The sequence below is a fragment of the Pteropus medius genome, unplaced genomic scaffold (assembly GCF_902729225.1).
Source record: "Pteropus medius unplaced genomic scaffold, Ma_sr-lr_union100, whole genome shotgun sequence".
NCBI classification, from domain to species: domain Eukaryota; kingdom Metazoa; phylum Chordata; class Mammalia; order Chiroptera; family Pteropodidae; genus Pteropus; species Pteropus medius.
In genome coordinates, this window is record NW_024342471.1 from 4,902,076 (window position 1) to 4,916,112 (window position 14,037).

The following is a 14,037-nucleotide window of genomic DNA, read 5'->3' on the forward strand; positions in this document are numbered from 1 at the left end:
TGGGGTGTTGGAAAGATGCCCAGCGCCCCCCTGGACCCAGTGTGCTTTGGGGTCGGTCAATCACAGCTCTGTTGCTTGTGAGAAGTCTGGGTCGTCTGAGTCTTACATAGAGTATCTTCTTTTAAACTTCTCCACAGAATATTTCTTGAGCCAGCACAGGAAGAAGGGAAATTATTTTGTGTCCTTTTCCCCTTTCTTTTGAGATCATTATTGTTTTGGCTTTACATGTTTACAGGTATACAATCCTGCCACAAGTATTATTTCGGCAACTTGCTTTTTTCATCTAATGATGTATCTTGGGCATCTTTCCATATTCGTACATTTAAAGCCACTGTATTCTTTCTAGTGGCTAACCCGTGGTGTAGATGTGCCTTTGACACCACTCCCCTTGTAATGGGCATTTGGATTGTTAGCAGAAGATTCTGGAGGTGGAATTGGTGGGTAAAAGGATTATGATAGTTTTGTATTATTTTAGATTAAGGCGTATGCTTTTAACGGTCTTACCACCTTGGTTCAACATGTCCCCATTTCTGAAGAGAGCTCTAGGAAGCAAGGCTTCTGTGTTGTATTTCGAAACTTTATTGCAGCCTGCTGCTTCCTCTTTAGTCACCATTTCTTACGCTGGGTCAGAGAGCCAGGAATGCACACATGGAGACTTAAAAGAGAGGTTAAAGGGTGGAAAGAGAGCAGAGAACCTACTCACTCTTCAGAAAATAGATATTTACATTTATGTGTGTATTTGATTAGAAAATGAAAAAAGTACAAATATATTTTTTAAAGTGAAAATTTTCTCTCTGCCCTGACCACTATATTCTGTTGTCTCCATAGAAAAATGCTGGCTTACACAGGTGGGTACAAATATGTAAATATTTTCTTCTTTTTAACGCAAGTAGTAGCATACTGCACATGCTGCTTTGTACCCCAGAAAATCAGTCTTTTTTAAACTATTTTTTATATTTCTGAACTATGAGTATACAAATAGAAAGTACAGAAAAGTAGGCTACCCCCAAATAATACTCTGTGTGTGTCATTTTTTTTTAAGCAAGGTTTTTATCAAATTGCTCCTTTTTCAAGAGCATAGATGCCACTTCACATTTCCTTTGACAGACAGGCCACTGAAGAATTAGGTAGTGACTCTTCTGGAGTGTTGGCTGCCTAGAGTCAGGTCAGTAACACCTGGGCGGAAAGGTTAGGGGCCAGACCATTTTGGGAATTTAGAGGGGTTTTGATCTGCCATTGGACTCCTCCGGAAACACATGCAGGGGCCATCCAGCCTGACTGCCAGCCCCCACTTCCTGCACAGCGGGGTGCCTGGTGCCCAGGCCGCTGCTTAGTCCCTGGAATGTCTTATTCATACCATCCTGGCCAAGAGCCACTGAGGTAAACAGCTTTGCTCCTTAGGGAGACAATTCGGGAGTGTGTTCAGCTGATTATTTCTTCCTTGTTCTCTTCACAGATGAGTGTGGGTCAGAGAGCCAAACTGACCATCTCCCCAGACTATGCCTATGGTGCCACTGGGCACCCAGGCATCATCCCACCAAATGCTACTCTCGTCTTTGACGTGGAGCTTCTAAAACTGGAATGACAGGAATGGCCTCCTCCCTGAGCTCCCTGTTCTTGGGTAAGAAACTTAATGCTGAAGGACCTTTAAATACCTTTGGTCCTCCAGTGTTATGCCCAGTGTTTGATGGGTAACAGAAAGAACCAAAAATACCAGGGTTTTTACCCCTTCCCTTCTACCTCTGTTGGATGTACTTACAGTTTTAGTTAGCAGCGTGCACTTTGAATGTAAAAGTTGGTCGCCCTATGGGAAGGGATGGCTTCTGTTCTTGAACATAACTCATGTGGATGGCATAACTGACGGTAGCTGTTTAAACAAAGTATTTTTATATGTGCCTTAAGCTAAAACTCAGTTTGGAATTGGGACTGTAGGCCAAATTATTAGTGCCAACATTTCGGTTCTTTAGAAGGAAGACTGTTGATGACTTTGCCCTGTCCTAGTTTGTGCACCTCCCTCATCTATAGTTTGTGGTTACTGCCTGTTAGATGGTATAAGAGGTATTACCACCCAGGCCACCTGCCTCAGAGAGCAAGCCCAGCACAGTCAAGGCCAGAAGGCCAGCTTGTTATCAGTGGGTTGAAACATGAGGCCAGAGGATGTCTGTGAAGTATAAAAGATGCTCTCAGACAGTCCTAGGAAGGGCTCTTAGGGACCTGAATCAGCTTTCGTGTGGAGCAGGTGAAGAAAAAGGCCAAGAGAGAATGGCTTGACTCAAGGTCACATCCAGGTAGTGGCAAACTAGGACCAGAGCCCCTTTCCTGCTTTCCCTTCCTGGACTTTTTTTCCATCCATTACTCTTATTTCTAGGAAACCAAACTCACTATTCCAATGGCACATAACTTTTCATGTGAGTACTAGAATTTTAAAACACATGAATGCCGTCATCTTCTTTCCAGTTGGCCCCAGACCTCTACATTTGCTCCTGGGACCAGAGGGCCACAGTCAGGGCTGGGTGAGAGTGCTTTTGTTTGAAAGCCGCAACAAATGGCTGCCAGCCTGTTTGTTATGGTATAACCTTATCCAGTTGTGGACTTAAGTAGAGGGGCTTTTCACAATTATTATTAGCTATTTTCTCTCAGGTTTGAGCCCTGCACATCTGGTCATGCAGTCTTGGTCAGGTTCGATTACTCTGGCTTCTCCAGTTGTCATCTCTACCAGGAGGGACCGCTTGACACTTTACAGAGCCTCCCCCTGCCCAAAGGTCTATACCTAATCCAAACCCTCTTTTCTGTTCTTTGAGAGTTGAGCCCTTTGAATGTTAATATGTTTGAGGGAGCCTTGGAGTTATCCCGATTTGGAAACAGTCTTTCTGGAAATCTGGTAGGATGGAGGATGGGGAAGGAAAGGAGAGAGGGTTAAAGGGCTACTAAGTCACCCTGGCCTATGCCCCCGCATGCACTGCCAGAGAACATCTCAGAGCTTCTTGGAAGGGTCTTGAAGGAAAACCCAGGGGCAAACCCAGAAAGTTACAGGTTTGAGTGAATGAATGAAGATGGCAGACATTTTCTAAGTCTGTTCAACATGGGGATTATCAGCTTAGGGCTTTGCATATTAAGTCGCCTGGGAAGCTTGTAAGACTCTCCTGATGCCCAGGCCACACCTTGGAACACTGCCCCTCCTACTCCTCAGCCAGCAAGGTAAACTTAATCCTAGAGTTAAAAAAAAGCCACAATTTAAGCGGGCAGTAGGTTGCTAACTTTGCAATCCAGCCTGAGCCCAGCTGGCTCTCCCCAGCAGGAGCAGAAGTAGCTTGGTGTAAATTAAGACCTTGCAGCTATTGGGGAAGGGACTTGGTATGGTGGCCAGCCTTATGGCTGTCCACAGCACACAAAGAGCACTGAGTTACTGGAAATCACAAATTTTCTGTCCCCAACAGATGTGCCATGGCAGGATCTGGCGCCCCCCCAGACGCGCACATGCGAATTCGTACGGAGCTTTTCCTGATGTTCCACTACATACACTCTTTGTATAAACATCTACCCCGACTGAATGTGTTCTGTCACCCAGCTTTGCTCTTCTCCTTATCCTCGTGTGTGTGTTGACCTAAACTATATGCCATAAACCTCAAGTTACTCATTTTATTTTGTTTTTGTTTTGGGGTGAAGATTCAGTTTCAGTCTTTTGGATCTAGGTTTCCAATTAAGTATTAGTCAAGTATTAACAGCACAAGTAATGGGTTAACTTTAGACTAGGAATTGGTGTGGGGGGGATGCAAGAATCTTTATTTTATTTTATTTTTTTGGATGAAATTTTTATCTATTATATATTAAACATTCTTGCTGCTGCGCTGCAAAGCCATAGCAGATTTGAGGCGCTTTTGAGGGCCGTATTATTCTCCAAGTTGAGAGATGTCCTTGGGTTGAATTAAGAGCCCTACCCAAAACTGAAGTAGGGATGGGGAGAGCCCTTGCCTCCCTGGCCCCATCCCATCCTCCCCTTAAACCCTCTGCCTTTTAAAAGCAAATCGTTTTCACTGCAATGTTGGACACTACAGGTATCTGTCCCCGGGCCAGCAGGGACCTCTGAAGCCTTTTTCGTGGCCTGGCTTTTTTTTCCCCCATTCTGTGGTTTTTCTAATGGATATTCAGGATTTTTATAATCTCATAGCTATCCAGGTTCCACTTTCTAAATTTTAAGAACTTTAATCGAAAGTTTAAATTGAAGGTGCTGTTTGTAGAAACTTAACACCCAATGAAAGCCCAGCCATCATGACAAATCCTTAAGTGTTGTCTTAAGAAAATGATGCTGGTCATCACAGCTTCAGCATCTCCTGTTTTTTGATGCTTAGCCGCCCTTCCCCCCCACCCGCTGATCTCAAAGTTTCCTGGCTTTTCCTTCCCCGCTCTCACTCCTTTGCTGTCCTGTGTAGTGATTTGGTGAGAGAAATTATTGCTGTCTACCCCCCACCCCCTGCACTACATATGATTTCAAGTTTTATTATTGCAATAAAAGTGCTTTACGCTGGCTTTTCTCAGCTCTGTGTGATGGTGGTTACTTTCAGGTGCCGCCCCCTGCTGTTTGGTGCAGGGGGATGGGGTTGGAGGTCTGACAGTGGGGTACAGTGTTGGAGATTTGTGTCTTGGCAGAATAGCTGCAGCAGCAGGGACATCCCGTCCTGTTGGCCTCTGGGTGGTGGAGCAGTAGGTTTGCATCTTCCCTCCTGGAGGGGACTACCTGCAGGTCAGGCTGGGTTCATAGGGAGCACCCCCTCACCCGTCATCATTTGTTTATTAAATACGTGCTCTGGGTCGAACACTATGCTGGATTCTCTGGGGTTACCAAGAATTGGGAGATGTAACCAGCTCTCAAGACATGAGCCACAACCCAGTTAGAGGTGTGCTGTCAGCGAATTGATGAAGAGTTACTAAGGGAAGATGTGGTTTTAAATTTGTGTTCCTCGATGACATTTAGTGCGGAGGTCTTTTGCTATGTGGACAGGCTGGGTGGTTGCAGTATCTTCCTGGGCCCCTGTTCTGCATATGCTGGTTATGCTCCTCTCTTTCCTCATTACAAAGACCACCCCAAATGCTCCCATACCTTTTTAGACATTTTCCAAAACTGCCCTGGTGAAGAGTCTTTGATTTTAAATAGAGAGGCTGTTCAAGGACTTGCTTAATGATTTTTCATTAAATCCATTCCTTTATTTAAGTCACTAGAGTAATATTTCAGGGTCATATCTTGTTTTCTCCTAAATTCTTTTATAAAAATTGTTAAATGATTCTTACAGTGAACACCCACATACCTACCACCTAGCTTCTACCATAAACATGTTACTATATCTGTTTATCACATATTTATCTGTCCCTCTATCAATCCATCCTTTTATATCACATTTTAGAATAAATGGCAGACATCACTACAGTTCCTCCTAAATACATATTATTAGAATTAATATTTATCAGTATCAAGATAGAATCATTGCCATCATCTCAGTTTCCTTATCCCCTTTCCCAGCCAGCCCTCACCCACTGCCAGAGGCAACAGTTGTTTTAATTTTTTTCTACCATAGTGTTGCCTGTTACAGAATTTAATTTAAATGGGAACCTACGCTGTGTCCTCTTACACTCAGCACTCAGTGTGGTACCTTCACTCTGGAACATAGGGAGGCTGTTAGTTCTCATTGAACTTAAGTTCGGAGAAATCCTATGGATTGGGAACAGGGGTCTTCGAGAGGCAGGACCATGCCCCCCACAGATGCCACATCCTAATTCCTATAATCTGTGAATATGTTACCTTACATGGCAAAAGGGAATTTGCAGATGCATTTACCTTAAGGACCCAGAGATTATCATGGATTATTTGGATGAGTCCATTGTAATCACAAAGGTCCCTAAATGAATCAGAGATATAAGTACAAAAAGATGTCTGAAGATGCCTTGCTGTTGGTTTTGAAGATGGAGGAAAGGGACTATGAGCCAAGGAATGCTGGCAGCCTCTAGACGCTGGAAAAGGCAAGGGAATGAATTCTATGGCCTCCAGAAGGAACCAGCCCTGTCAACACTTTGGTTTTAGCCCAGTGAGACTCAATTTGGACTCTGACCTCCAGAACTATAAGATGATAAATTTGTATTGTTTTAAGCCACTGGTTTTTTTGTTTTGTTTTGTTTTGTTTTAATTTGTTATAGCAGCAATAGAAAACTCATACAGGGCCTCTGTTTAAGTTTTAATGTATAACAGAGAACAGAATAAAAACAAATCAGGATTTAAAAAAAATCTCCAGAGTCTATCATACCACCCTAACAAATCAGACATTGATTTTTTTCTCTTTCCATTTCAACTCTTATCCTAGACACTTAAAATTTTTAACTTTGATCATAGCCTAGTACAGATTTTTTATTGCTTTTTTCCCCACTTAATATTTTATCAAGAGTATTAGTCCATGTTGCCATATGGTCTTTATAACTATTTTAAGAGGGCTGTAAGTACATCAAGTGAATGTACTGAATTTATTTAACTACCTTGTTAAAAGATAAAACTTTTTAACTGAAATCACAATTCAGATACAAAAATGAACAGGTTAAAGATTTTAGTTCATTAATTCATTAATGAGAGAACCAGCAAGACATTTTTTCTGGTTCAAAGAAGAATACACAGAGCAAATAAAATATACAGTAAGCCCTCACTTCATGTTGTCCATAGGTTGTGGGAAACTACAACTTAAAGCAAAATGAAGTGTAATGAAACCAATTATACCATAGTTTATTGATATAAGCAAGAGTTAAATTCTTATTTCACATTTCTGGTCACAAAAACATCACCAAACTTCTAAACACTCAAAATACTTTTAACATTAAACATTGAAATACATGTGAGCTAGACTTATATTTAAGAAAGATGAATAGGACGTGGTTCCATAGTGTAGCAGTTAGCACGTCTGCTTTACACGCAGAAGGTCCTGGGTTCACGCCCCATTGGAACCAGAGTCCGTGGTCTAAGGCCATGCCACCCTGAACAAGCCCGATGTCTGATCTCGGAAGCTAAGCAGGGTCAGGCCTAGTTAGTGCTTGGATGGGAGACCACCTAAGAAGGCCAGGTGCTGTAGGCATAAATAATAATAATAAATAACAAAAAAAGAAAAAGATGAATAAAAACAAGTAGGATCATTATTTTCCAGCCCACTTTACCAAGTTCAGAGGTCCCTGGTGGTCAGAGCCCCTCCTGGCAGCTCAGAGCACAAGGTGGGACTTCACCTAGATAAGACGTTCTCCCACACACCCACACAAACACTCGGGTAATTTAGACACCATTCACCTAACATGCATCTCTTGGGATGTGGGAGGAAACCCACACAAACATGGAGAGAGTATGCAGCCTCCACACAGACAGTGGCCCCAGCTGGGAATCGATTTTTTTTCCCCTCATCAATGTTTTAACAAAACCACATTATTCAAGGACCTGCTGTATAATAATCCCAGTAGGAACGCAAAAATGAAATTGATACAAAACTGGCAAAATCGTCCAATATCCACAGAACAATAATCAATAACATTCCACTGGATGCAATTTGCATTTCTTTTCACTGGACAGGAATCAACTAGAGTATCAGTTGCCCTCAATTTACATCATTGTAAAATAGCTTAAAGAGTGAAAAGTAGAGATGACCCAGGAGTCCACCTCCTTAGATGGAACACTCAGTTATCGGGAAGGAGGGGAACCTATTTCAAAGTCTTACACAATGTTTCCTGACACCCTCCCACCCACCACTTTGTCCTCATGTTCATTGGCCAGAATTAAATCTGGAGAATTGACTGATCTGGACCAGTTGAGACACACCTCCTCCATTTCCCACTAGGGATGGGGAAGGGCCCAGGCTCCCCAAAGCCCAGAGCCCCTGAGCTGCAGAACGAGATCAGAGATCTATTATTAAAGAAGTGGGGGCACCAGTGGGCCCGGCTGGAACTGGCTTATATTGATACTTTTATTTTTTTCCTTTTTTATTTCTGAACATGATGATTATAGTCACAGTCCTAGGTTTCAAGAAGATTTTCTAATTCTGCTTCTGACCTCTGCTAAGGCTTAGACATCAAATTACCCTATTTCCGAGTTTTTCCATTTGTTGAATGGACTTGGGGTGATGGCTAGGGCATGGGTGTTGGGTCAGAGTGACCAGAAGAACTTAAGATAACTTCCAACTCTAAAATTGTAATTATTTTAAGTTTGATGGTCATATGAGAAGCTTTCTGCTGCTGTAGCTACACACACCCTCCCCCCTATTAACTATGATGACAGTTTGACTACAAAAAGGCATTCCATTGACCCCCCACTTGTTGCAGGAAATGACTGGCCACAAAAAATCCTCCACCCCTTCCTCTTTTGAAATGTCCCCAAACTGCTTGCTTGCCTCTTTGCAGCTAACCTTGGATGGCCAAATGTACTAGAAGACCTGTTAGCCTCTCCTTCACTCCACAAATCTCACCCTAATAGGATATTTTCCAGTGAGCCTGTCAGTATTTCAGTACTCCCTAACATCTTTGAACCCCTGCTAAAACAAAGGTGATGGGAGAAGGATTTTCTTGCTGCAAGTTTATGAACAGGCTTTATTAATTTTGTCTTGGACTTAGATTTATCTTTGACACATACGAGATGTGTGTCTGTTAAGATTCTGCCCTTAACATGCACCTGCTCCCTGGATAAATGTGGGTTCACTATGGTTGACAACCTTGGACTAAACTGGCTTCTTAAGAACCATAGTTTAGGGATTCTCAGTCAGCCCTCTAATTAAATTCAGTGAGATAATGAGGGACAGCTGATACCAAAATGGATTAAAATTAAAATGCCCAGGGCAGCACTCCCCTGGCTTCTACCCAGAGTGTGTCTGATTAGTTCCCCAAGTTCCATGCATACATAGGGCAGATTGGTTACAGACCTGTCAGAGGCTGGGCTTGCCACAGCAGCTGCCCCATAGTACACACAGGAAAACAGCTGTTATCTTTTATTAGGAAGGTAGAAATACTTGCCAGTGGGTATGTAAGACTGGTATATCATTGCATCTGTCTGCTAATTACCACTGTAGTTTTTCCTAGTTTGGAATTAATTCATATATTTTTCAATGCAACACATGCCCAAGATTTAGCAAAATAAATTTAGTTAACCATAGAATATTTATGGTATGCCATCCCTGTTGTCGGTGCTGCTCTAGGTGCTGGGAGTGAATCCAGGATAGGACAGAGAAAGGCACTGCCTGCAAAGACCCTGCATTGTAGTGGAGACCCAAAACACGAATAAAATAAACGTCAGCTATCCAGAGTGTGAAAGCAGTGAGTAGAGTGAAATAGCCAATTTAAGACTGGAAGGAAACTGTTCTAGGCTATGGAACAGCAAGAGCAATGGCTTTCCAGCCCACTTGAAGGGGTGGTAAGTTAAGAGTGCCGAGAAAACAGACCAGTATGGGGAGAGCAGAGGCTTGAAGTACAGACTTGGGCAGGGGCCAAGTAAGGCAGGGCATTAACGTTACAGCTATAGTGAGCATAATGATGCTATTGGTGGATTTCTGCAGAGGACTAATGTCTATTTGTTTTCAAAGCATGTCTGTGGAAACTGGAAAATTACCTGAAGCGGGAATCATGGTAGCTAGTCTCCAAAGATGACCCCCCAATGATCCCTCCACTTCCCTTGAGTCTGGGCTGGCCTCCTGACAGCCTTGACCATTAACAGGGACCGGAAGGGATGTTATGGAACTTCCAAGCCCAGGCCGTAAGAGGACTGTCAGCTTCTACTTCCTTCCTCTTGGAATGCTTGCTCTTGAGTCCAAGCCACACAGAGAAGCCACATGGAAGATAACTGAGGCCCATAGCCCACAGTTCCAGCTGAGGACCCACCCAACTGCCAGCATCAGCGACCAGCCAGGTTGAGTGAGCCACCTGGACATTCTGCCCAGTCGAACCCACAGATGTCCACAGCCCCAGCAATATCACATGAACAGAGGAACACCTTCAGCTCAGGAAAACCACATAATTATGATTTAATAAATTGGCTTTGAAGTGGTTTATTTCATAGAAATGATAACCGAAACTGGGGTAGGGGTGGAAGCAGGATACCAGTGAGCCAGCTATTGGTAGAAATGAGGGTAGTAAGTGGTCAGATTCAAGATATACTTTATCAGTGTAACTTTCAGGCTGGGCTGTGAGGGAAAGAGTCACAACAGGGAAGCAGCAGTTCTTTGCCTGGCCCTCCTCACTTCCAGACCACTCCATAGGGACAACTATTTAAAATTCTTAGTTCTCTCCTCTTACAGTCACCACCATATTGCACTAATTGCTTATACTGTTTTTATTTTTTTAAAGAAAAAAAAATAAGATTAAACCTTTGAGTGGTAAGAATCTTAATTAAGAAACAAAACCTTAGTAGATGTGAGCACCAAAAAAATGAGAGAGATAAAAAAACACCACAACTTCTGTATCATACAAGATATTATAAACAAAGTTAAAAGATGGACCATAATGGAGAGAAAATATTTGCAAAATATAACACAAGTCTCTACCTTAAATACAGAGACAATTCTAAAGAAAAAGACAATCCAGTGGAAAATAACATTAAGCTTGTCTAAGAAATTCACTTTATGTTGCTGCATCTTGATGTGTCACGTCTTGATGTGACATCTTCCCATGTGGCCTCTCATCCTGAGGATGTGGATAAGACTATTTAGTGAGATACTCAACTAATCACAAGCCACCAGCTATTCAGCGTGCAAGATGGACATAGTTGTGCAGGACAGCGATCTGGTAGTTATTCTTGCACATGATGACAATGAATGTGTGCATATTCCTGTTACTAACTCATAAGATACAGACAGCAATACAAGACCAAGGTTACAAACCCTTAAAATCCCCTGGCAAGAGAATGACTTTTTTTATGTACTTTGGTCTGAGCGTGTAATTAGTATATGATGGAGCAGATCAATTCAAGAATCCAAAAGAAGCCATCCTTTTACTCTAAAATCTTATCCTACCCATGCTTTGAAATGAGTACTAAGTGATGCATGAAAATTTTCCTCTCTTTAATCAAAAAACAGGGACTTTGAGAGCAGAACCACAGCAGCAGTGGTAGGGGGAGCAGCTGTGGTCTGTTGGCTCTTGGTGTCTGTCAGGTGAGAGCAGATGATAGTGACAATCCAAATGAAAGCACAGACAAAATTATAATGGATTTCTACTCAGCAGTGAAAAGGAATGGACTGCCAATATACCCAATGATATGGATTAATCGTACAGATATAGTGAGTCAAAGAAGGCAGACTTACCAAAGAGTATGATCTGTATGGTTTTCTTTATCTGAAACTCTAGAAAAGACAAGTCTAATCCATAGTGACAGAAATTAGATCAGTGCTTGTCTGAAGTCTGTGATGGGGGGAATTGACCGCGAAGAGGCACAAGTTTTATACTTGAAAGTAGCTAAGAGTAAATCTTAAATGTTCTCACCACACACACACACACACACACACAAATGATAAAAGGGATAGAGATGTTAAGTAATCCTGTTGTACTCATTTTGCAGTATATGTATATCAAATCACAATGCATACGTACCTTAAACTTACTTACACTATGTTATATGTCAATTATATCACAATAAAGCTGGAGAAGATAAAATGCAAAGTAAAAAAAAAAAAAAAATGAACAAAACTAGAACAGAATACCTGAGGACTGGGGGCGGGCTGGGGAGCATTTACAGAAGGTGTGACATACACATAATGAGAAAACCAGAAGGAAAAGGGGAGAGAAAGAAGCAGGAGATATATTTGAAGTAGTAGTGGCTGACAGTTTTGCAAAATTTATGAAAGACACCAGACCACAAATCCAGGAAGCTCAGAAAATACCAAGGAGGATAAACACCAAAAAATCTACACCTAAGCATATCACAGTCAAACTGCAGGAAACCAAAGACAAAAAAAAATGTTGAAAGAAGCCAAAGGTAAACAACAGCAACAACAAACACCTGTAGAGGAACAAGTGTGACAATTACACTGGACTTCTCATCAGAAACCATGCAAGCAGGAAGAGAATGGAGTGAAATATTTAAAATGTTGAAAGAAAAAACCCACCGGCCTAGAATTTTGTACCCAGCAAAATTATCATTCAAAAGTGAAGGAGAAATAAAGTCTTTCCTAGACAGAGAAAAACTTAAGGAATTTGTTGCCAGTAGATCTACCTTGCAAAAAATATAAAAAGTTTTTCAGAGAGAAGGAAAATGAAATAAGTCAGAAACTCAGATCTACATAAAGAAAGGAAGAGCATCAGAGAAGGAAGAAATGAAAGTAAAATAAGATCTTTGTTGTTTGTTTACCTACCTAATCATGTAGATAACTGTGCTCAAATTAATAATAGCAAAAATGAACTGGATGATTATAGCATAGGGATGAGTGAAATGAATGACAGCAGTACTATAGGGGATGTGAAGGAGGAATTGGTATTACTCTGTTATAATGCACCTGCACTACCCATGAAATGGTATAGCATTATTTGAAAGTGGACTTAGATTAGTTGTAAACATATATTGCACACTAGGAAAACCAATAACAGTTTTTTAAAAGAAGTAATTAATATGCTGAGAGGAAAGAAAATGGAATCAAAATTAAAACCAGAAAAGTCAGAAAAAGGATGATAAAACAGAGAAAGCGGAATGAATACAAAACAGTTACAAACATGGTAGATATTAATCCAGCTATATCAGTAATTACTTTAAATGTGAATGGTCTAACTATACCAATTAAAGGACCAATTAAAATTCATTATCAGGTTGAATTTTAAAAAAGACCCATTGTCTACAACCATGCTACCGTGAACAAGCCCGATCCCGTCTGATCTTGGAAGCTAAGTAGGGTTAGGCCTGGTTACTACTTGAATGGGAGACCACCTAGGAAGACCAAGAGCTGTAGGAATAAAAAAATTTTAAAAATAAGGGACTGTAAGCTGACAAGGTCCTTGCAATCTGTGAAGTCAACCAAGGGTTGCCTCACCAAAAATAAATAAATAAAAATATAAAAAAAGACCCACTTGTATGTTGTCTACAAGAAACCTACTTTAATTATGAAGACAGATAAAAAGTAAAGGGATATACCTTTCTTTATAGGAAATACAGAGTAGTTATATTGATTTGAGACAAAGCAGACTTCAGAGTCAGGAAAATGACCAAAGATAAAAGGGACATAATGACAAAGAGGTCACTCTACAAGAAGACATAAAAATCCTTAGTTTGTATGCTCTGAAGAACAGAGTGACAAAGTACTGAGGCAAAAACTGATAGGACTGTACGGAGAAATCCACTATTATAGTTGGAGATATCAACACCTCTCAATTAGTAATTGACAGACCCAGCAGGCAGAACATCAGTAAGGATATAGTTGAACTAAAAGCACAAGTGATCGACTAGAATACCTAACAGCAGAATACACATTTTTATGAAGCTTACATGGAACATTCACCAAGATAGGCGATAATACACATTTGAAAGAATAGAAATCATGCAGTTTGCTCTTAGACTACAATGGAAATTAAACTAGCAATCAACAGAAAGGTAATTGGGAAATCTCAAAATATTTAGAGATTAAACAAAACACTTCTAAATTACACATGGGTCAAAGAAGTCTCGAGGGGAATTAAATATTATTAGCTAAATGAAAATGAAAATACAACTTAACAAAAATTATAGGATACAGCAAAAGCAGTGCTTAGAGGGAAATTTATAGCATTAAATACATATATTTGAAAAAGAAGACAAAGGAACCAGAATATACGATGGGGAGAGGACAGTCTATTCAATAAATGGTTTTGGGAAAACTAAATCACTCTTTTATATCATACACAATAACTCAAAATGGATTAAAGATTTGAAGATAAGACCTGAAACCATAAAACTCCTAGAAGAAAACATAGGTGGTAAGTTCCTTGACATTGGACTTGGCGATGATTTTTTTTTTAATTTGACAACAAAAGCAAAAATAAGTAGGGCTATCTCAAACTAAAAAGTTGCGTGTCAAAAGA

At 40.9% G+C, this 14,037-nt stretch overlaps 1 protein-coding gene and 1 pseudogene across 2 annotated transcripts in view; both read left to right on the forward strand.

Annotated features, from left to right (window-relative positions):
• The window catches only part of FKBP1A (FKBP prolyl isomerase 1A), a 30,451-nt gene extending 18,979 nt beyond the window's left edge, over window positions 1-11,472 (forward strand). Inside the window, exons 4-5 of one of the 2 annotated variants that reach the window (XM_039863930.1) lie at window positions 1,457-1,621; window positions 9,585-11,472. In XM_039863930.1, the coding sequence (XP_039719864.1) occupies window positions 1,457-1,585 (129 nt within the window). In that variant the 3' untranslated portion in view covers window positions 1,586-1,621; window positions 9,585-11,472. Of the gene's footprint in view, window positions 1-1,456; window positions 1,622-3,437; window positions 4,536-9,584 lie in introns of those variants that run through there. The other variant, XM_039863929.1, reaches the window with a different exon arrangement.
• Window positions 11,473-12,816: 1,344 nt separating this feature from the next.
• Window positions 12,817-12,935, forward strand: LOC120604219 (uncharacterized; annotated as a pseudogene).
• The last annotated feature ends 1,102 nt before the right edge of the window (window positions 12,936-14,037 follow it).